This window comes from Neopelma chrysocephalum, unplaced genomic scaffold (genome assembly GCF_003984885.1).
Source record: "Neopelma chrysocephalum unplaced genomic scaffold, ASM398488v2 Primary Assembly neopelma1_42, whole genome shotgun sequence".
NCBI lineage: Eukaryota > Metazoa > Chordata > Aves > Passeriformes > Pipridae > Neopelma > Neopelma chrysocephalum.
In genome coordinates this window covers 2,074,843-2,098,736 of record NW_020897700.1, presented here as the reverse complement: position 1 = coordinate 2,098,736, position 23,894 = coordinate 2,074,843, and the positions used below count along the sequence as shown (strand labels likewise).

At 39.4% G+C, this 23,894-nt stretch overlaps 2 protein-coding genes across 4 annotated transcripts; both read left to right on the top strand.

Moving 5' to 3' along the window:
- The first annotated feature begins 6 nt into the window (after nucleotides 1–6).
- On the top strand, nucleotides 7–7,410 carry SGCB (sarcoglycan beta). Of its 2 annotated transcripts, none has more exons than XM_027676372.1 (6): nucleotides 7–84; nucleotides 1,526–1,735; nucleotides 2,571–2,756; nucleotides 2,870–3,061; nucleotides 3,596–3,727; nucleotides 4,604–7,410. In XM_027676372.1, exons 1-6 carry the CDS (start codon nucleotides 61–63, stop codon nucleotides 4,805–4,807), a joined length of 948 nt encoding a protein of 315 aa, XP_027532173.1. In that variant the 5' UTR covers nucleotides 7–60; the 3' UTR covers nucleotides 4,808–7,410. The 2 variants fall into 2 exon arrangements, with proteins under 2 accessions (XP_027532173.1, XP_027532172.1); XM_027676371.1 differs by lacking the exon at nucleotides 7–84 and adding an exon at nucleotides 963–1,022.
- Nucleotides 7,411–7,537: 127 nt separating this feature from the next.
- LRRC66 (leucine rich repeat containing 66) lies at nucleotides 7,538–16,108 on the top strand. Of its 2 annotated transcripts, XM_027676359.1 has the most exons (5): nucleotides 7,538–7,677; nucleotides 7,901–8,401; nucleotides 10,729–10,898; nucleotides 11,427–11,754; nucleotides 13,159–16,108. In XM_027676359.1, exons 2-5 carry the CDS (start codon nucleotides 7,906–7,908, stop codon nucleotides 15,852–15,854), a joined length of 3,690 nt encoding a protein of 1,229 aa, XP_027532160.1. In that variant the 5' UTR covers nucleotides 7,538–7,677; nucleotides 7,901–7,905; the 3' UTR covers nucleotides 15,855–16,108. The 2 variants fall into 2 exon arrangements, with proteins under 2 accessions (XP_027532160.1, XP_027532159.1); XM_027676358.1 differs by having other exon boundaries at nucleotides 7,538–8,401.
- The last annotated feature ends 7,786 nt before the right edge of the window (nucleotides 16,109–23,894 follow it).

Below are 23,894 nucleotides of genomic sequence, written 5' to 3'. Positions count from 1 at the left end.
CAGCGGCACCAGGGGGCGCCCGCGGCCTCTCTGCAGCGGCGGCGGCAGCAGCGGGGGAAGATGGCGGCGGCCGCCCCCGAGCAGGTCCGTCAGCGCCGGGACACGGCCCGGGGAGGCGGCGGCTCCGTCCCGGCGGAGCGAGGGGGGAGCGGGGCCGCGGGGAGCGGCCGGTCCGGCCGGGGGGTGCTGCTCGCGCACGGGGCGCTCTGGCAGGGGCGCCATTTTCGCAGCGTGTGTGGGGCTGGTGCGGTGCCGGAGCCCGCCAGCCCCGCCGCCTGCCCGGGCCGGGGAGGTTCAGTGGCGCTTGGGGGGGCGCTCCCGCCCGGTGACCGGGGCTGTGCGGGGCAGGACAGGCTCGGCCATGCGGGGCCCGGAGCGGCGCCATCCTGGCCGCAGGCGCGGATCTGTGACAAACAAAAATACTTTCTGCCTTGGGAATAAAGCGCGTGGCATTTCTGCACTGCTGGAATGGCGCTGCCTTGCGTGAAGGAGGTGCTTGGCACTGAGGAGCGGTGCAGGAGGCGGCGGTGGGTGCGTACGCGGCCGCGCGGTTTGTGCAGGATCGGAGTGGTTCCGGAACATCGCTGAGGCAGCCCTCATAAACTTGTCCAGGTCAAGCACCTTTCTCAGCAACATTTTTTTGTGCTTCGGCAACAGAAGAAAACAAGATATTTTTACCCTTTACAGCAATATAGACACGAGCAAGTGCAGTAAGCTTAGGGATTCATTTCAGGTGAACAAAATAACATCAGAAATATCAAGTCCCTTCTGTGAAGATCTGAATCCTTAAATAGCGATCTATTCAGTTCAAGGGAGGTGGAACAAAATTGTAGACAGCTAGAAAAAAACATCGAAGGTTTATTTTCTCTGGGAATACCTTCTGGAGTTTTCTCTAATAATTTGTTACATTGACAGGATATCCTTTGCAAACTAGTAACTTAAGATTATTAAATTTAATTAGGCAGGCCAAGTTTCCCATGACAGGTTTGAAGCCTCACAGTATTTTTCTCAATGCAAGCAATGTAAGTTTAATGCAAACCCTATGCTATCAATCTAACTTAAAAACTATTCACCACACTCCTTTTGAATAGACTAATTGAGAGTCTGTCATACGTGAGCATGAAGGGAGCTAAAATCCTCTATATTGGCGAATGACCTGCAGGATTATCTCCTGTATCTTCCCTGAGAGGTAAAAACTTGATTAAGTTCTTTTACAGCTGCTTTGGGTTTTTTTACTGCAGCAGTGTCATTAATAATTTCTATCTGCCATAATAAAAATGAGATATAAAACCATATATTGTCTGAAAATACCTGGATTTTAAACTTAGTCATTGTGTTAGCAGAGATTGCTGTGGTTCTAGGCATGTATGCTAAGTACAGAGTGGCAGACTGAAATCTAATGTTGAATATAACATCTAGTGTGTTACACTAGTCAATTCAGATTTATATTTTTTGCATACGTATACATGTGTCATTTTGGTGAATTGACATGCCTTTTAAAACTAATCCATGCTTTGTGTTACAGCAAAGTTCTAATGGCCCAGTGAAGAAGTCTATGCGAGAGAAGGCTGTGGAGCGCAGGAACGTTAATAAGGAGCACAACAGTAACTTCAAAGCAGGATACATTCCAATTGATGAAGACCGTCTCCATAAGACAGGGTTACGTGGCAGGAAAGGGAACTTGGCCATATGTGTGATTGTTGTTCTTTTTATTTTGGCCGTCATCAATCTGATTGTGAGTATAATACTTACACTGTAAGCAACTTTAGGTCATACTTCATTGTGATGGTTTATTAGAGGAATAAAACTTTTCTAGTATGGCTGAGGGCTTAAAATGTACTGAAGGAGATTCTCATTTTTCTCCTTCCTTTCTTGTTCTTTTGTAGCCTGAACAAGATTAGATGGAAGAATCTTGTAAATTCAGCCATGTAAATTCAGTTACCAAGATCCCAGCAAGGAACTTACTGTTTATGCAAGAAAGAATTAGGAACCTTCAAAGTGTCACTCCATGCAAAGTATTATTAGTACAAATGCATTCAGGATATATGTCAGGAACATTTTACATAACAGAGCTGCACGTGAGCATTCAGAATTAACCAGCCACTGCAATCTAAAGCTTCATTGTTGTAATTACCACCTCTTTATTGCTTGGTCAAGGAGAAGTAATGTATTATTTTTTGTAACTGGATGACCACCTGGGAGGGTACATTCTTCTAGTTCAGGGTTAAGTATATACTGAGCTGAGCTGTTCAGGAAATTTGCTTAGGCAATACTATCATGATTACCCTTAAACAGAAAAAAGATATATTCTGGATTTAATATTTTCATATATATATATATAAAAATCATTTTAGTTACTGTTCCAGATAAGTCTAAAATTAATGTAAAATGCTTTTCATAATTAAATGTGTTATGATGGAATTAAACAGACTAAAGTAAATTCACACCTAAAGCTCACTTCAACACTAGCATTAATAATTTTTTCAAATAAAACATATAGTTAATACCGTACTTCTTGTGGGAAGATACAAACAATCAACTTAATCTTTTAAAATATGTTTCTCTTTCAGATTACCCTGGTTATCTGGGCAGTGATTCGAATCGGTCCCAATGGTTGTGACAGTATGGAATTCCATGAGAGTGGCTTGTTACGGTTTAAGCAAGTGTCTGACATGGGTGTTATACATCCCTTATATAAAAGCACTGTAGGAGGGAGACGGAATGAAGATTTGGTGATCACTGGGAATAATCAGCCTGTAAGTTTTACCATGAATTGAAAGTTTATGAGCAACACTAGGGAATTACACTTACCTTACTAATAAATGTTATATTTGAAACTTTATTTAACCTAATGGCTTTTTTTCTGAAGATTGTATTTCAGCAAGGAACAACCAAGCTTAGTGTGGAAAAAGACAAAACTTCTATAACCAGTGATATTGGCATGGAATTTGTTGACCCACGGACACAAAATACCTTGTTCAGCACGGACTATGAAACTCATGAGTTTCATCTGCCAAATGGAGTTAAAATCTTGAATGTACAAAAGGCCTCTACAGAGAGGGTATGTCTCTCTTAACTTGCTTTTTATAATTAATGAGAATACAGTGCATACTTTGTTTGTATAACAGGAGAGTAGCACTAGTTATTTTATAGAGGGTTAAGTGTGCCTTACGAAGCATTGAGCAGCCCTGTTCCAGAAAAAAAAACCCCAAACCTATAAATACATAGAAGGAACAGATTAAGTGAAAACAGAGGGGTAAGTTTACATAATCAGTCCTAAAAGGAAGCGTGTATTTGCAACAAGTGTTAGCTGTGTATGCCATGAAATTGTCATATGAATTGTTATTTTTACCACAAAAATAAACTATTTTACATGCCTTAAAAAATTAAGTCATTCTGGTTTTAAATGTGAATATGGAAAATAATAAATAGGCAGAAGGTTTGCAGGCATAATGGCAGAAGGGCAAGAAGTACATTGACATTTTTTATTAAATTGTGTAGCAATACTTTTAAGGTAATTAAGCTACTCAGATAAATAGAAGTGACACATTTTCATTGATCTGTAATACACTTTTTTTGTGTGTTATGTTCTTAGATTACCAGCAATGCGACCAGTGATCTAAACATAAAGGTCGATGGCCGTGCTATTGTCCGTGGAAATGAAGGTGTTTTCATTACAGGCAAGACCATTGAGTTTCGAATGGGTGGTAACATGGAACTTAAAGCAGTAAGTATTTCAAATCAGCATTTTTTGAATAGTTTAGTTTCAAATTCAGGCTGGTAGTAAACTGACGTAGCTTTATATGATTTCAGATCTTATATTAAGTAGTTATGCATAAAAGTTTAGTCAGTATACCTGGCAGGATTTAAATAGGTGGCTTATTACTTTGCTGTTAAGTAGTGGTTCATTAGTTTTCAGGTAACAGTGATTTACTACTGTTAAGACACAAAAAAACCCATAATACAATTAAAGCCAAGCTATTGGCCTCTGCCCTGGAAAAAATACCAAAAGGAATTAATTTTCTTTTCTGGAAGCTTTTCGGGGGTCAGTAACCTTTGCCACTGTAGTTAGAAGCACTACCTTCTGTGCTGCCACAGTAAGACTCACTAGCATTCCTTTAAGATTTTTGGAGACTGCAGGACGTATGGAATGATGAAAAAGGTTAAAGGAGGATAAAAAATAGAGGTATATGCACTTTCTTTTCAAGTGTGAACAAATTTCCTACATGAATTCAAACACTGATTACCATTTCACATCCATATTTTTAGATTTACTGCATTTGCTAATAGGTCTGTAAAGTGAAAAGCCACACTTCTGCTGTCTCAATAATGATCTACCACTGGAACAGCAAAGTACATTGCTTTGCATAGTTGAGAAATATGTGAGAAAAGCACAGTTGCTTTGCATAGTTGAGAAATCCATGAGCATTATTATAATTTCCATTAAAAAATTAAACCTTTTCATACATACCTATTTTACTATGTTGGTTCTGCAGCTGTCCTACAGATGTCATTTATTTGTTAAACCAGCTTGTCCTTCTCAAAAATAACCTGCCTTGTTTAAATTAGAAGCTGTACTTTTTTTTTCTCTCCTCCTTAATAGGAAAACAGCATTATCCTGAATGGAACTGTGATGGTCAGCCCATCACGACTGCCAAGTTCTTCCTACGGGGAACAGTTCAATAATGGCAACTGGCTGCGTTTCAAGCTCTGTATGTGTGCGGATGGGACACTGTTCAAGGTTCAGGTGACAGGTTATAACATGGGCTGTCAGACCTCTGTCAATCCATGTGGAGCCACACACTAAAGCAAACCACTGCCAGGAGAGTTCTCTTTGGTGTTTACATGCATTTGTATGAAGTAATTGCATGCCTTCAAGGATTTCTGTTTTTACAGCAGTTTATACTAACATTTCTTACATAACATTTTTAAGGAAAGGCTGTTATGGTCAGAAGTATTATGTTATCATCCTGCTAGCTGCAAGAGTGGCACTGATTCAGTAAGCTTTCAGGGTACGTGCACACTGAAGTACCTTCTTGAATATATTTAAAGAACATGATCTTAGCAACAACATTTACTGCCTTCAGTTGCCTTTAGAGGTTTTTGTCCTACGTCCCAAGACCTCGAGGACTGCTGACAACATGACTGTGATCTGAAGTACTTCAAGAGGAATGTCAACTTGTTGCTGGAAGTGAGTTTGCCTAGGATGGCTGAAGTGGCAGATTTTTGTCTCCTCTCCATTTCCTGTTGATACAATGATTTCTCCCAAACTTACGTGGTTTACCAGATGCATACTAAGTGAGGGGTAATGGCAGATTCACTTTAAAATATCGTATTATTTCTGCCATTTATTCTCATGTGATTAAAAAATCATAAATCATATTTGCAAAGTAATACCGAGTGTGCAAATGTCACTTGAATTTTGAAACAGTCTTGCAGTTATTCAAGTGTTGCTTGAGCTCCCATTCTCTCTGTACTGTTAAGGCATTCTGCAGGTGCTTAATTTATGTGAAGTATTTATAAAACATGTTTATATTAGAAATACATTTTTAAAGACATAACTTGCTCACTACCCAAAAATAGTGTTTTCCTGGGTGCTTTAATGTGAATAGTGTCTTGAGTAATAACCTAAAGCATGACTGTTGCAGCAGTGTCTGAGATCATTTCTCTTTACCCATAAAGGTCAGTACAGATGCGTTACTCAAAACCTTAGAGTTAAATTCTGAAGTTAAACTGCAGGTCTGTAATTCTAAATGTGATGGTATGACAGCAGAGTATATACATGTGTATTGGAATCTGTCAGCAGTGGAAGTGTGGTGAACTGGGGCCTATTGCAGCCTTGTAACTGCTTTTGCAGCAGTAAGATGTTTTGTGCTAAAAAATAGACCAGCTATTTATAAGACTGCTCCTTTCCCCATCCCACATATTTCTTCAGTTTAAAATAGCTTTTTAATGTTTTACAGTAGCATCAAATAACCTTAATAATGGAGGCCACAAAGGTGACTTTGCAACAAGCTTTTCTAGATAAGAACACATTTCTTTTTCTAAATGTTGTGCGAATGTTACAAGTTAACTTCAAAACTGGTCATTTGTTCTGCGAAGATAAACTATCTACCCTTGTTTTACAGCACTCAAAGTACATAGAAGTCCATAAAATACAAACCAGCTTCTGCTGTAACAGGAACTTCACATCTAAGGTCCCAATTCCTAAATTTACTGGAAGTCAGCAAGTCTTCAGGCAGGATGTGTATGGGAGAAAGTGATTTCTGGAGGGGGATCCTTAAGTCAGGTATTATACCACAGGAAGTCAGAGTGGTTGTTTCTGTCACTGCTCAAAGGCAAAGCTGGATTTTGATGCTCAGTAATTGTTGGGGTTTTGAGGCTGCACAGCGCTGGAGCTGTTCTGACAAAATCAGAATAAGCAGAATAAAATGTAGCAAAAGACACTGAGTTGCTCACGTTAAAGATTATGGGGAAGTACTAACATTTTGCGTAATGCCTTCATGAACTTCATAGTTTTACTAGAGTTAATAGTTATTAAACACTTTTCACACCCATTTTGCTGAAAACGTGCACTTATCTTTACTGCGAAGCAGTGCCTCATTTAGCATTTAGTTACAGTTAAGAGGAGGAAATAAACATTTTTTATAATTCTCACTCTCATGCTAATGGAAGTTCGTCACTTTATTTTTATATATATCTACATACATATATAAATACATTTTAAAAAGATCAGTATCCTCAAAGCCGAAGTAGATCTTGCAAATGACAGATACTGCCTTGGTCAAGTAGGTTACACACAAAGAGCATACTTAAGCTCTTCCCTGATTAATACTGACATGCCTATATGCTAGTATTGGATTCTTGTAATTATCAAGAGTTCATTTTAAAAGACTGTATGCAGTGTAGCTTACAGATTTGTCACAAAGGTACTCTTAAATCATGGTCTGGAGAATTGATTTTGAAGTGTGAATATTTTTGGTTGAAGTGTAGCAAAACCAATAATACAAATAACAAATGAAATAAATTATCAGTTTGCTACCCACTGTTTATGTATTGCTAATACGTTTAATATTTATATTACATAGTTTGAGAAATGTTGGCAACACACACGCCTTGTGTTGTCCATTTACTTGTACGTCTTGTAACTAACTGCCTAAGGTACATTTTTTTATATGTATTTAAAACATATCATGTGGCACATTATTTCAGTCCCACAGATGCACTCAAGATTCTGTGTGTTTAAAGTGCATTCTACATGCCTCTGTAAAATGCCATACTGGGTACGCTGAAACAACTTGCATGTGAAGAGTTCTCAGCATATGTAAAGGTGGTAGTTGTTTCAATGGGTGAAAGACAATAGAATTTCTAATCTTTGTTTTGAAATGAAACAATAAATTCTAAGATGCAGCTGTGCTTCAGAAGTCTTATTTCTAAGAATATAGTTTTTCATTAAAAATACATTGTTGTGTTATTGACAGGGAAACTGGTATTTTATTAACTGTAATTATGAAAGTCAATCCACACCTATTTGTCATGGATTGTATCCAATGGACTTTGTTCAGTGGTAATTGTGTATGATACCTGAAGCAGAGTTCAAAAGTCTCCACTGTTGTTAGTTCACAAGCTCCTGAGAAGTTGTGTTTCTTGAACAGAGGGTTGGAAAAGAAAGAAAAGGTTCTAATTGTTTTTTGGGAGAGGTGGAGGGAGGGGAAAGGTTACCAGTTTATGCATGTTCTTTCTGAAAAATATGTAAGACTCCAAGACTGAATGTTTAAGGCAGAATGTTGGTAATGCTTTGGTTATTTGCTGTTGATTTTTTTTAATGTCAAAGTATTTCCGCTTTCTATTGAATTCTTGTTATGCTGAATTTAACTATAATTTTACGTTTTACATATAGATACTATGGATAACCTTCACTTGAGTGTCATAGCTGTGGTCCTTTATTTTAATCTTCCTGGATCAGTGGGAACCAAGTCACAGCAGATTCTTCTTGCTACACATCACCATTCAGAATGCCAGTGGGATGGGGAGTTCCTACTGAATTGTTCTTTTACCGGAATATCTACTATTCCAGAAGATATATCACAAACAGCAATAGTGGCTGATTTTAGTTACAATAATATTAAAACTTTTCTGTGCACTAATGGAAGAAATGAAGAATGGATGCTGAAACACCTAAACCTCAGTAACAACCTGATTTCTGAACTCTTCTTAACTACTTGTACAAATTTACCTGTTTTAGAAACTCTGAACCTCAATGGTAATGCCATCCACACCCTCACACTGGACACATCTGTGCCTGCACCTGGGTCTAAAACGCACAGAATTGTTGATCGCGTCCTGCCTGCTTTGAAACTATTGTCAGTTGAAAGAAATAATCTTAATACAGTTCCAAGAGGTAAGCATTTCAAAAATCTTTAAGGACCTGACTTCCCAGGGGTAAGTTGGTTTTGGATATAATTCACACATTTTACTGAATTCAGAATGTGACTTTCTCATTTAGTTATACTTAAGGTGAGGGAAAGTTCCACCTGCAAATACAGAGCAAATGGATTGTTCCGGTTTAGGTTGGGGATTTTTTTTATACAGTTTTTGCAACTCTAATGCCTTAATATCAGTCAAATATAACCAAGTTTATCCTGTAAGAGCCCAAGCAGTATTTTTGCTTTTTGTATAGAAAGGGAAGTAAGGATCTTTGGAAAAACACCAGCCTCACCAGTCGTGAACCGTAACATTAAGAAAATTGCAGAAAATTAATTTTATATTGCCCTTCAGAAGAAAGTCAACACTCCTAAATAAAACTTGCTCCAATTTTAGTATTTTAGGAAGACAGGAAAACATATTTTGTTCAGTCAAAACAATTTTGCTCTATGCCATCTGACACCCAATGGAAGTGACACCTTGGTGTAACAGGAGAGGGCTGCAAAGTTTTGATAGACTTTTAGAAAGGCTTTGCTGGTCACTGAGCTGTGCAGGGCATCTTAGCCTTTATCCTCATAAAGGGATGATTCCCATTGTCCTAACTCTTTAAATGAAGCAGAAGGTGCTGAATGAGCAACCCTATCCTATATAATGTGTTGAATTTATTGATCTCTGATAACATCATCAGATTCATTAGCTCTAGAGTTTGAAAATAAGGGAGGACGTGGGATGACAAACAAAAACCCCACTTATGCCATAATGTCAGACAAAGGCAATAAATGTGCACCTACACAGGGTCCTGAAAGTTCTGGCTTTCTCCTTTTATGGTATTAATTCTCTGGCATGCAGGAAATCCATTTCACTTAATCATTTTGTAGTATCTGTAAGATCATACAGACAATATAGAAAAGCTTACTTTATAAAATACATTGATGCAAATTTAGATAGATATAACTACACATTAGAGGATGCCTCAGTGGGTCAGACAGATCAATCTTTTCTATAAGAGACTCAATTTTTAGATGTTAAAGGTCAAATTGCTTTGCATGGTACCACAATAATTCAAGTTAAATCCCATATTCATTTAAATACATGTTTAGAACTTTATTTTCCTCATCCAAAATACTTTACTAACATTCTAGTTTTTAAGATCAGGTAAGAAAACACACACTGCAGTTCTAAAGCAAAGGTTTCCCTCAGAAACCCTTCTCACAGCTGCCACCCCAGGAGTCAGGCTGCTGCCCACTGCTACCCTACCAGTATATATTTTTAGCACAAGTTTAGCTTCAGGGAAGAATCCAAAGTACAATTCTTCATGCAGGTGCAAGGAAGAATTTATGAACTGCCAGAACTTCTGAATACCTTTCCTATCAGCTACCTCTAGTTTTACTGCAGGAATGAATCATTCCCTCTGCTTTTCACAATAAACCCAAAGATCAATTGCTTGGCAAACAGAACTGCAAACCGAGAAAAGAGATTTCCAGTAAAGCAGCTGACACCAAGGGCAAAATTTTTAAGAACAAGTAGCTCTCAACAATGCTGTATGATCAAAAATCAGTTCAGGGTGACCGTCAGGTGTTACACACTGCAGTGATGCTGAGTGTTCAAGGGTCTACCTTCCCACTGGAACTTGCAGGCTGGAGCTTCAGGGGCTGCCTATACAGCACCTAAGAAAAATGAGGTATCTCCAGCATTCAAAAAGGCTCCTTGTGTAAGACAGATGCTATCATAACTAGGATACACTGAAGAATATACTGCCATGCTGGATAATTCACAGGCAGACAAGCATAAGCAACACGTTTTTGTTTTCAGTCAGGTTTTACATCCTATGAATATGGTTCAAATAATTCCACATATTAAAAACTCCCATGAAATTGCAGATGGCAATGGATAGGAGACACTGTATCACCTTTTGTATCTCCATCTTTTACCTAAAATTAACATATTTGGATCTTGTAAACTGAATATATTCCACCCTTTTCACACTCCTCCTTTTCTACCTCCAGTTCTTCAGAGAAGTATGCTAAAGTACAGAGATCACAGGAATGTTACTGCTTTTATGAAAGTGTCAATTTTTAAAGCGTGCATTGACAGTGGATGTATTAATGTGCTTGCTGTTGATCCTATGCAACTTTTAGAATAGGACAACCACTGACTAGGAAAGGCATAATAACATAAAGGCTGCAGCCACTCATTGCAATACACAGGAATGGAAGGAATTTTGTTGCAAAGAATTTTATAAAGACACTTGATGTAATTGGGAAAACAAGAACATGAAATGTAACATAGTTTTGTTCTTCCTAGGACTAGGCCTGCTGCAATCTTTACAAACTGTTCATATGTCATCCAATAGCATACAACAGATTGACCCAAAGGATTTTCAAAACTGTTCAGAGCTGAAGGACATTGACCTGCAAAACAACAAGATAACTAAAATTCATCCAGATGCCTTCAGGGATCTCAACAAATTACAGGTTGTAAAGCAGTATTACAACTGCTTCAATATTTTATGTTAATCATCATTAAAGATATTAATTATCAACTGTTCAGCATGATTATATTGCTCTGATTATAATATTAGTGTACGATTATAAAAACCAAAGCAAATGGTGACAATAATATTTTTATATATTTGCTTTTCATGTATAGGAAAACACACACACATATAAATATACACAATATAAACATAAATTCACTATTTATCTATGTCACAAATCAATCCATATTTGCCTTAAACACACTTTTCTACCTCCAATTCCTTCCATGGCAAGAGCCCTGCAGTTTCTCATTCACACAGAGGTGAATGGAAGAATTCTAAACATACCACAATTTATCATTTTCATGTACATTAAAACCTTAAAACAATATTATTGAAATCCTAAATAGATGTATTGTTCGCGTAACTACAAAAGTGCTGGTATACTAAAAGAAACATTGTAGATGTTGTAATAAGGATTCCATTTTAAGACTAAACAAATTAATTATGAATTATTCCCAAATAGGTTGTGGATCTCCGTGAAAATCCTCTGACAATCTCTCTGCCACAAATATTGATCAATTTGAACTTCTTTCGACTTGAAGTGTATTTGTCAAATAATGCCTGGATACTTAACTGCAGGCTAAATGCTTTTAAACATTTAATTCATTTTCCTTTTGACCCCACAAGGAAAAAATGGAGCCTTTCATACAATAAGTTTGCCAACTCACAGAAACCTCTGCTGTATCTTTCAAGTTTCCATTTAAACTGCAGGGACAGTGTTTTGCTCAAGAGGGCTACAATCCCAACAGGGAACACAGCAGTGCTGAACTGTAACTTGGACAACACAAGGGGTATGTACATCAGGGACTCCATCTAAATCCTCTAAAATCCAAATGCATGCAGAATGATCAAAGAAATCTGGGTTTAAAAGTGGGGGTTTAAAGATACTGTTTAAAAATAACTGAACAACAATTTAACATGCAATTAATATACTGGTTAGAATATTTGAAAGTCATGTTTCCCAAAAAAGGCTTCATCTCCTTCCTTACATTAAACTAATAAGGATGCCAAGTTATACACAAACAAATTTCAGTAAGTAGTATGTTGCAAATGTATCAGTTCATTTTGGACTGAAACAAAGTACCAAATAGTGAGATGGCACTTCCAGGGCACGCAGAAAACTGAGAAGGATGCAATAGTTTTCAGTATTCAGCTAACCGCAAAAGGGAATGAAAGTTTATTTGCAAGGGAAAGGATTTCTATTCCTTCTTAAAAAGTACAGCTACTGTTGCGCACTTCACTTACATTTACAATTAATGCAGAGCACTGAAAGTACAAGAGACAAAACCTACAGAGCCAAGACTTCCCATGCAGATGGAAAATGAAGACCAGACTTAAGAGTAGAAGGTGTATGTGTCATATGCAGTGAGGCAAAATGGTTTAACTCTAGTGGAATAACAGCACTTGGGGGTGGTAAGGCTTTCCCCTGGGAATTATTCCCCAAATGAAAATATGTTGGGCATATTGGAAATGCCACCTACTTTGTCTATTTACAAGAAAAGTCACAGCAACTTGGATTAAAATCAACAAACTGGATCGCACCAAAATTCAACTGGGAACAAAACCTGATCCAAAGGCAAAGGTGAACATATGACCTTGAAACATATTCCAAAAGCCAACAATGATCAGCCATGGCCCACACTAGCTAAAGTTTGGAACAATTGCTCAATCAATACAAATATCCTTGATTTAAGACCTTTTTGCTGGAGTTAAACCAGTAACAGGAAAATCACAGTGGTTGAAACCCTGACAGTCCACAGGTGAAGTTTTATCCCACAGCTGCATTCGGTGACCATGGCCATGCTGGAAAGCAGCTGGTTGTTAGTATGTCTCTTCCACAAGGAAGATCAGCAGGTGTTTCTAGTATAACCCAGAACATACTTAAGATGATTTCAGTGACCTCCTCCCTCACACATACCAGTTTTCTTGTAAAATTTGCTATTAAGACCCCATATATACTGTGTTTTTAAAGGGTGTGTGTGGGGGGGTGTATACATAAAAATATATTATGGTTTGACAGACTTTGTACCATGTAAAATGACAATGGATGGATAAAAAGAAAATGGATTTTATAATAAATTGTCAAAATTATCAAAGATAGATCAGAGTATGTTCTTATAGTAATAACTGGACCCTGCAAACCAAGTATTCTATGTTTTTAAGAAAGACTGAGTTTGTATTTTCTTTTATTTCAGATAATGGAGTCTCTTGGTGGACACCTAAAGGTAGAATTTCAAAAAATCACAGTCTTCCTCATATGACACTGAATAAAAGGAATAATTTAGTGATATACAATGCTGAGAAAACTGCTGAAGGATTATATTTCTGTATTTTTAATACAACCAAGGAGAAATATCTCATTTACAATATAGAGGTGAAAGAAAAGGTTTCAACATTTTTGGTTAGAAAAGCCCGGAACACTAACACTGTTTTTAGACAAGAAAAAACGGAGTCAAACCTTGCACTGGCTGTCTCTCTCTCAGTGCTCATTACGTTTGTTTGTGCTTTTTGTCTGGGTGCTTTTGCCAGACCCTACCTGGTGAGCCTGTGGAGACACATGCACAGGAATAAAAATTCAAGTTCAGAACATACATATTCTAATCAAGCTTTTTCAGATGAAACCTTGAGCAGAGAGTTTTCTGCAAGCAAATCAACAAATACACAGCGTAAGGTGTTAATTTGTGATGAGAATTCTTCAAGAAACACACACATTTTTCCTACAGAAACTTCTACTTCATATGAAAATGTCACTGGTAGTGGTGCAGAATACCAGAAACAAAGCAATGCTGAGATCAACATGGAGAAGAAACCAGTATTTTCAGAAATCCAAACTAATATTGACAATTATGAAAGTGTAGATGTTTACCATAATGGACTATTTTCTGTAAGGACAAAGTACCAGAACAGCAATGAAGTAACACCAAGACAATTAATGAGTAATAACACTGCATTATGGAAAGATTCAACATATACAAACAACCAAGACTCAGAGAAGAGCAGGATCCCTCCCATACCCAGGAGGCTGAATGCTGACCCTTACTCAAATCACGACTCTTCAAATTCAGAGAAGGGAGAAACTGACTTTCCATTTTCCACATTACAAGCACATTCAGTTGCACAAGACTCTAGAAACAGCAAAGTAAGCAACAACTCTGGTCTGTTGGATTCCGAGATCACAAAGGCTACACCAGATCCTCCAGAAAGAAAAGGTATAATTTCGCATAATGAACCCACGCACACTACAAAATTTATGCATGGAAGGCAAGGCTGTGATGAACAACTTGGTCTAAACAGCAACTTAAATATACCTAGTGACGTGGGAGATTTTACTTTACCCGATGTCTCCAAAAGTGATACAGATATTGAGAATTTAAGCAGCTGTGAAACAAGAGAAAACTTTCCTGTTACAGAGTATGACTGTAAAAGGATATGTTCAAATGAAAAAGATGCTTCAGCAGATATATTTGGTGATAGTTCTTCAGACGAAGGGACTCCATTCTCACTGAGTGACTGTAGTTCTTTAGAAGACTTTGAACTGGAACAACCTGATGTCAGTGTTGGTGTCAGTGACAACCTGCCAGTTTGTCAGTTGTCACTAGAGGAAGCCAATACAAGTAGTGGAACAGAGAAGCTCTCAACACTGCCAGAGTCTCCACACATTGCTGCTGAAGTTCGGCATATTGGGAAAAATGAAGATGAGAAGACTGCATATTTTGAAACCACTATTAATTATGGATCAGATACCACCACATGTGAAACAACATCCCCTTATGCTGATAAACATGGTGGCCACATAAGCATGTCAGATCCAGACACAACTAGTTCTTCAGGTCAAGAAGTTCCAGGGGCATTTGATTATTCTACTAATGCAGAGTCAACAGTACAAAACTCTGATTCTCTCCACAGTCGAAGTATGGATTTTGGTAACACGGTACTTTCACTAAAACATTCTCCCACGTATGACACAGAGAACGCTCCTAAAGAGGCTGAATTGCAGCTGTATCCGCTTCCTGCCAGACCACAGCATTCCCTCAGCTTCAGTCCCACTGAACAAAAAGAAAATGCACCAGAGGGAAGTACAGATGAGAGCATAGCCAGGAACTCCCCTGAAAAGAATCATGGTGAAGCAGATATTACATTAAGAAGAGACATGCATACATCTGAGGACAATGACTTTATTTTTGCTCCCATTGATATTGGTTTGAATGAAATTGTTAGAAAAACATCGCTGCTGCATTCCAGCAATGAATCATCTCTTCAATCGCTGCCTGAACATGGAGCTGAAAAACATTTCATGGTCATTACACAGCAAGAAGACTTGTTACCACAGGGGAAGCAGGAAAACACAACTAAGGCTTGGGCAGACAAAATGGAAAGAGGTTTTGATGAAAAAAACTGTGATGGATACACAGAATTACAGGATACCAGCAACTGCAGTCTGCCTGAAGAAACACAATCTTATAATCTTATAGCAGATCTGCTGCATCTTCCTACTTCTGGGAAAACACAGTCAGTGTTCACAACACATGGTCATTTCCAACTGGATCAGAGTGACAAGGATGCATATTCCTTCTCAGTCCCACAGGGTTTCTTCAATGAAAGCACACAATACAGTTCACATTCATTCCCACAAAAGCCTACAGGAAATATAATGTCTAAAAGCACTGATTCCAGCAAGATGGAGGATGACACCACTTTGACAGAACTGGGAAATAATTCTACAACAGCTGTAGAACACCTCCAAATTTCCAGTGAAAATCTCAGTCAAGAAAGTCAGACAAATTTAGGACAGGAGCAGTTTTTTGTTAAGAAGAAAAGAGCATTCGATGGATTCACTAATATTTTGCAAAGCAGGAAAACAAACTTCAATAGTGGAGACACAGAATTGTAATACTAAGCTCCCACAGTGTTTATGTCATTACAGCAAGTGCAAAAATTATTTTGTTTCAAAGTGAAGAGGCTTTTGTTTAAAAGGGTACTTGCAAAACAAACAAACAAACAAACAAAAAACAGTAACAGATTTTATGAAAAGCAACTTTAGAACATTAGATAATAAAAGTTTTTGCTGAGTTATAGTATATATTTACTTTCTCATTGTTGTTAGTTCTAATACATTATTTTCCATTTTCCATTGCAATTTGCTTCATATATGCACTGTTTTGTCTCTCTTTGTCTAAAATAAATGTAAACATTGAATTTATCGTGACATCATTACTATTACTGTGTTTTCCTGTGAGACTCACCCTATACAGTGAAGGAGTACATATTACTTTTTGAGCCAAATTTGTGGATTGTCTATGAATTCCCACAGTTTTGCAAAGATAGGTAAGTCCAAGCAGTATTCAATTACATTTAAAAAATTACTTTTTAACTTGGCAAGACATAAAGAATAATGAAAACCACTTTTCTCAAAGAAACACTACAGAATTCAATCCTCACAGAAAAGTCAGTTATAGAGATGTAGCTATGACAGGACATCACTTGTAGTCTGCAGATGAGATGACATGGGCAGGGTAATTTAAAAAGAAGACAAAGGATCCTACACCCACTTCAGAATTTTACTTAAGCGGGGCAAATCAAGAGCAGTTCCAAAACTGCTGTATTAGAATATTAGTAGCTTGATATAGAGTAACTTTATCTAAGCAAAAAGATAACAACTGTAAAATTTTCTCTGAATATGGCGCAAAGCCCTTTCAACATACACAGTACCACTGACACAGTCCTTGAAGGGAAATGTCACCATGAGGGGGAGCGGACCCAAGTTATGAGAAAATGCAAGAGGCTGGCTAGCAACTCTGGGGAAGACACAACTCACTAAAAACACCAAAACAAAGGAACACGAAGGAACACGTTTCAATTCCATCCAATGAGGAGCAAGTTCAATGGCATGCTACATCACTGAAACTATCTTTAAAGAGAAAACTAGGCAAGAACAAAGAGATGCTGACAGAAGCTAGTAATTTTTGTTAGCTTCACATGCTTGGAACTAAAAAAAAGCTATTGCACAAACCTTATGAGGCAAGTAAAAGCAACTGAAGATGACCAGTACTTATACTATTTGACCTTTTGAAAAGTATTTTCTTTAGAGCCTTGAGTTCCTGTTAAATAATTATTTTACATATCGAGCATTACAATTATCCGTTATAAAATTACTGAGCCAAATCATCTATGCTTAAATCTCCTGTTGATTTCTTTTGGGTTTTTTTGCTGGTCAATTTACTCAAAATCTCTCATACAACTCAGACTAGATTATATGGCAATTTCAGGTAGGTATTTTACAGATTTGATTTAGGTCACCACAGTATTTGCAAATAACTGCAGTCAGTAACATCTGTAATTCAATTACACGCAATGAATCTGCTGTCATTCACACAGATGAACTTGTTTTCCAATTAGTTCCGGGAGGATTTCTTTTTGCTCCAGTATTCAGTGATATGTAAACTGGTAACTAATAAGTTTATTTAGAGTAGGTACCATTCCTTTGGTAGAAGTCTGCTCGGGAACCATGGACGAAATCATCTTCTGAAAAAACCTGATAATTTATTATCAAAATATTCATTATTTTAAAAGATCTGATTTTGTTTTCTGTTTTTCAAACACAGGAAAAAGTTTTACACATTTAACTGTCCAGAATTGTTTGTACACTATAAGTAGACAAGAATTAAATGACAAAACACTCAAATCTGCAAAAAAAAAAATCCCAGAAAGGTTAAAAATACAGTAAATCTGAAATAAAGTATGTTTCCCAATACAATCCATTCCTTGATTAAGTGTCTGTAAATGTTACTGTTCTACTGCAATTTTTCTCTCCTAATCCCCACATAATCTCAACAGGCATGTAATGCATTGGCTTCTACTGAATTTATGGCTGTTGTTTTATGAGAACAGTGACATAAAATCCAATTGTTTTTAGAGGCTGTCTAGAAGTGAAGAACTGGTTAATTTAAGACAGTTCCTTGTAGGGACAGCTACAGAACCACTAGAAGCAGAAAACAGAACAGTATTTCCTCACAACCAGCACTTTTCTTCGCACCCACAGCCAGCTTTCAGTAAAGCTCATGATCCACACAAGCTACTTGTGGCCAAAGCAACTTTAAAAATGCAATGCATGAAAAAAAACGCTGACTTGCTCTTTATGGTACTTATGAGTCTTCAAACACTGTGTTGACACCTCTCATGGTCAGCCACCTATTGGCTGTACCAGCTGCTAACAATTAAAGAAATCCAACTACATAAGCAAGGCAACTTTGTGGATCACAGGGGAAAAATACTTGAGTGGCTCTATTGATGTACAATACATAGCAATGTTTTTGTCATTTGTTTCTGCTCCAGTCCAGCAGGCTTTCAAGATATATATTGGAAAATTATTTTCTCATCTTTTTTCTGACGAAGGGAATGCTGCAGTGGCAATGCAGACCGTACACTACTTGTTAGAAGCTGCAAGTTTTCTAAGCCTCACTTTATGCCATAAAGTCACAGAAAAAGTTGATCTGTACTCATCAGAGAAAATATATTGGCTCCTTCATCATGAGATTTTAACACATGACCAAGTATTTAATTCTACATCACAATATTATTGATGTTCCATCTCAAACTTACCTTCAGATTTCTGCCTAATTTTGCTACTGTTGTTCACTACTGATTTCTCCACTTTTATTATTCATTCAAATCCAAACACTCATCTGCTTCTCCTTCATATTAGTTCATTTCATTAGCAATTGCTCTTTCAGTTAATACAAAACCTTTATCTTTTCTGTGACTTTCATGCCGTACTACTCATACTCTGTTCCTGCCTACCCATTCTATTTTGCTGTGCCCTTCTGTAAATGTTACACAGTCCCACACACACTGACCCTGAGATTGTGTCCACTCACTTTTTACATTTCAGTTGGTAGCAATCCACTGTCTCATGTCCACATTGAAAGCTCCACTAATTTAGTTTGTTTGATCACTGAATATTTTCTAGGATACCTGTACTAGTAGAAAACCAGTTGCTGTTACTATCCCAACTGATGGTGGTTACACAGTCATGGCTAGGCTTCGCGAACGAAGATTTGGGAAGGACTCTACCCACGTTTCTTGCAAGCGCGTTGGTGGCTAAAAAGGCCAATACGAGATAGACACGTCCGGTTGCAAAAGACACAGCAGAAAGACTCCTTAGATGGTATATTCTGCAAGGCTCGATTCTTTCTGCGTTGTCTTTTCTCCTCAAGAGTGATCCTGCGTGCTTTCTCAAAAGCATCAGCAGCATTATAAATGGTGTGTCTCCAGGCCTCCCGATTAGAGGCCAGAGTAGACCAGTTATGGTGATCAATATGCCCAAGGCTGAGTTGTTGCTTCAGGGAGTCCTTGTATCTTTTCTTCGGAGCTCCTCTCTTGCGACAGCCAGTGGCAAGTTCACCATAGAGCAGGATCTTAGGGAGGCGGTGGTCCTTCATCCTGGAGACGTGCCCTGCCCATCGCAGTTGCGTTCTCAGTAGCATGGCCTCAATACTTGTGATTGCTGCCTGTTCAAGAACAGATGTATTGGTCACGTAGTCTGACCAGTGGATGTTTAGGATTGTGCGGAGGCAGCGTTGATGGAAGCGTTCTAGGAGACGCAGGTGGTGGCGGTAGATGACCCATGATTCAGAACCATATAAAAGAGTAGACAGCACTATGGCTCTGTAAACACTGATCTTGGTACTTTTCTTCAAGTGTTTATTACGCCAGACTCTTTTATGGAGCTTTCCAAAGGCACTATATGCCTTTGCTAACCTATTGTCTATCTCCCCGTCAATCTTACCATCTGAGGAGATGAGGCTGCCTAAGTAATTAAACTGTTGGACTGATTTGAGTTCTGACTGGCCGATGGTGATGTGGGGATGATGGAGGACTTCCTGAGGTGCAGGTTGATGGAGAACTTCAGTCTTCTTTAAGCTGACTTCCAGCCCAAAGAGCTCAGCAGCATCTGCAAAGCAGGATGTTAAACGCTGCAGAGCTGCTTCTGTGTGGGCAACAAGGGCAGCGTCATCAGCATAAAGCAGCTCCCGGACAAGATGGTTTAGGGTCTTAGTGTGGGCCTTCAGTCGCCTTAGGTTGAATAGGCTTCCATCAGTACGATATCGAATGTAGATACCGTCCTGATCATCGAGGTCTGCCATGGCCCTTTGGAGCATCATGCTGAAAAAGACTGTGAATAAGGTAGGAGCAAGAACGCAGCCTTGTTTCACGCCATTCTTTATTAGAAAGGGCTCAGAAAGTGTGTTGCCATATCTGACTTGGCCGTGCTGATCCTCATGAAGTGAGATGATCATTTTAAGGAACTTGGGGGGACAACCTAAACGTTCCAAAATCTGCCAAAGACCTTTTCTGCTCACAGTATCGAAAGCCTTGGTGAGGTCGACAAAGGTTACATAGAGACCTTTGTTCTGTTCCCTACACTTCTCTTGCAGTTGTCTGAGAACAAATATCATGTCTGTGGTGCTCCTGTTGGCTCTGAAGCCACACTGACTTTCAGGTAGAATTTCTTCTGCTATAGCGGGTATTAGTCTGTTCAGGAGTATTCTTGCCAAGATTTTGCCAGCAATGGAGAGCAGAGTAATACCACGGTAATTTGAGCAGTCTGATTTAGTACCTTTCTTCTTATACAAGGTGATGATGACTGCATCACGAAGGTCTGAAGGTAGTTCGCCTAGTTCCCAACAGCGCACCACAAACTCGTGAAATTTAGCATGGAGTGCAAGGCCCCCATGTTTCCAGACTTCGGGTGGAATTCCATCAACCCCAGCTGCCTTGCCGATTTTCACCTGCTGTATGGCCTTAAGGGTTTCTCCTAAAGTGGGGGCAGTATCCAATTCGAATTTCACCGGTTGTTGTGTGATGGACTGAATTGCTGAGTCTTGTACTACACGGTTGGTACTGAAAAGAGTCTGAAAGTGTTCAGACCATCTATTCAGAATGGAGGTTTTATCTGTCAGAAGCGTTTGACCATCTGCACTGAGTAGTGGGCTTTGGACTTGGTACGTAGGCCCATATGCTGTTTTCAGGGCCTCATAGAATCCTTTGTGATCCCCTGTATCTGCACATAGTTGAGTTTTTGCAGCTAGATCGGTCCACCACTTGTTCTGGATGACACGGAGTTTCTGCTGAAGCTTGCTGCATGCAAGACGAAAGGCTGTTTTTCTTGCGTGACAGGATGGCAGTGCAAGGTGTGCTTGGTGGGCAGTTCTCTTATTCCTCAACAAGTCCTGGATTTCTTGATTGTTTTCATCAAACCAGTCCTTGTTCTTCTTGAGGGAGAACCCTAAGGATTCTTCAGAGGATTGCAGGATGCAGCTTTTAATATGATACCAAATTGTTTCAGGAGAGGAATCTGCAGGATTTGTGGGATGGTTTTCGAGCCTGGTTTGAAGATTTGTCTGGAATCTTTCTCTTACTGTGGCTGATTGGAGATCGTTAACTTGAAGTCTTCTCCTTGGGATACTGCCCCTTTTGGGTTTGAATTTGAGAATGAAGTTGAGTTTACAGCGCACAAGCCGATGGTCTGTTTGGCATTCTGCGCTGGGCATCACGCGGGTATGGAGGACATCGCGGACATCTCTCCGACGCACCAAGACATAATCAATGAGGTGCCAATGCTTAGACCTGGGGTGCATCCAGGTTGTCTTCAGACTATTTTTCTGCTGAAAGATAGTGTTAGTTATGGTAAGCTGTTGCTCTGCACAGAATTCTAGCAGAAGTCGACCATTATCATTGCAGTTTCCAACACCATGCTTGCCTAGTATTCCTTTCCAAGCTTCAAAATTCTTACCTACTCTGGCGTTGAAATCACCAAGGATAATGATCTTATCATCTGCGGGCACCTTTTGGGTAAGGCAGCGCAGGTCAGTGTAAAATTTATCTTTTTCAGCAGGGTCAGCTTGGAGAGTTGGGGCATATATACTGAAGATGACAACGTGTTGCTTGTTGTTTAGTGGAAGGCGTAGGGAGATAATGCGGTCAGAGTGACCTGTCGGCAGATTTTCGAGTTTAGGGACAATAGAGTTTTTGATCATGAAACCGACACCTGAGAGATGTTTTTCAGTTCTGGGCTTACCTGACCAAAAGAGTGTGTAACCGGCACCATGTTCTCTGAGGCTGCCTTCCTCGTGAAGGCGAACTTCGCTGAGAGCAGCAATGTCGATGTTGAGACGAGCCAGTTCATGGGCAATTAGGGCAGAACGTCGCTCAGGACGCCCACTGTTCGCAGAATCGAGCATGGTTCTGATGTTCCAACATGCTAGAGTTAATTTGGGTACACCTTTGGAGGCAGGTGCATGCCTTTGTCTTTTGCTCTTTGTGCGACCGCATTGGAAGAAGATGCCCGTTGGTCTGCGGTTAACCAACCGGGTGAAGGTGGAGATGAGCTTTGTTTAGGCCACCTTTTCTAGGCCCCTCTCCGAGTGGAGCAAGCAGTGCCGTCCTTGAAAAGGCTGTTTGGTCGTTCAGGGTGCTGCCCCAAGAGACTCTCATCTCCGTCAGTCTCAAATGACCAATATCCTGAACCGCCTGCATGCAGGGTTGAGTCTGCGGCTCCCAGTGCACCTTTCACCTACCGTTTCGACCCTCGCCCGTCGCTGCAGGACTTTTTGCATGTGGGTAAAGCCTTCAAGCCTGCGCAATGGATTTTTTAGGTGAGATGCAGTATGCGCGGAACTGAACCCACCCTTTAATCCTGAGGTTCATCTGCCAGGGCCAAGCGAGCTTGGACGGTGGCAGCGAGGTCCTCGGGACGTAGGTTTGATTAGAGTGACCTTCTCTTAGATGGATGGCCTTACAGGGCTAAGCGAGCTCCATCTGCCCGGGTTTGAGATTAGAGTTGTCCTTCTCCTAGGATGATTGCCAGAAGGCTAACGGGCTCATCCTGCCCAAGAATGTAATGTATCTGACCCTATGGTTTTGACCTGTCTGGCATGGGCGACCCTACCGAAGGCATGTACCATCGCCAGCATAGCTCGCAACCACATATGGGCACACATGGTCTGTGCCTGTCAGAGCGATCTGGGCAAGTCCCTCACTTCCCACCCCACTATCACCTAACTATACACAGACAAAGTCACAGAATAGGCTTGATAAAAAAGGTGCTTGAGTGTATGAATTTGTAAATGAAGCATGAGGAGGCAGCCAAGAGGATGTTGGAAATAGTCTGGGCACACCCTTCTCTCACAGGGCAATGGAGTGCTGAGGTCCACAGTCAAAAGGACACAGTATCCCTCATACAGTGAATCAGTACAGGAAAAAAACCTGAAGTCTTAAGAGCAGATCTTCAGATACAGTAACCAGAATGAAACAAAGCTCTCATTTTCAAACACATACCTGTAACAGTTTGATAATTATCACATTGTTTACTGTAAGTACAAAGCATTTCAATCTCTCCTGACTATGCTGAAAACAGGGCTGAGAAAAAAAACCTTGAACATAAGGACATACACATGCACATACATATAATTAACATCAGAAATTTTTGCATAGTAATATTAAATTTTTCATGGTACAGAAGACTGTGACTCACCCCATCCAATAAATACAAGCAAAAGCCTACATTCCGAGAATTGGCAAAGGCAACCCCGGCCTCCATTAGCAACATGAACGTAAAGAAAAACTGCTCTAAGTTGGGCTCTATAGTACAATATTCTTTGTAACATAAATACATTCAATTTCAAATAATACTTTAAGTCAGGAGTCTTCAGACTGGTAGCTCAAATTGTGTCAGTTGCCCAGGACCATGTTCAGATGGCTTTTGAGTATTTCTGAGGGCAGACACTCCAAACCTCCCTGGGCAACCTGTGCCAGTGCAAAGTCACCCTCACAGTAAAAAAAAGTGTTTCCTCATGTTCATATGGAGCCTCCTGTTTCAGTTTGTGCCTATTGACTGTTGTCCTGTCCCTGAACACTACTGAAAAGAGTTTGG

What these genes read in the sequence shown, in the direction of transcription:
- SGCB (XM_027676371.1), top strand. Translation starts at nt 978, where the DNA reads ATGACAGGTTTGAAGCCTCACAGTATTTTTCTCAATGCAAGCAAT. An exon ending in TGGCCGTCATCAATCTGATT is followed by an intron (nt 1,736 to 2,570) that starts GTGAGTATAATA and finishes TTTCTCTTTCAG; the next exon opens with ATTACCCTGGTTATCTGGGC. An exon ending in TCACTGGGAATAATCAGCCT is followed by an intron (nt 2,757 to 2,869) that starts GTAAGTTTTACC and finishes TTTTTTCTGAAG; the next exon opens with ATTGTATTTCAGCAAGGAAC.
- LRRC66 (XM_027676359.1), top strand. Translation starts at nt 7,906, where the DNA reads ATGGATAACCTTCACTTGAGTGTCATAGCTGTGGTCCTTTATTTTAAT. An exon ending in GGGATCTCAACAAATTACAG is followed by an intron (nt 10,899 to 11,426) that starts GTTGTAAAGCAG and finishes ATTCCCAAATAG; the next exon opens with GTTGTGGATCTCCGTGAAAA. An exon ending in TAACTTGGACAACACAAGGG is followed by an intron (nt 11,755 to 13,158) that starts GTATGTACATCA and finishes CTTTTATTTCAG; the next exon opens with ATAATGGAGTCTCTTGGTGG.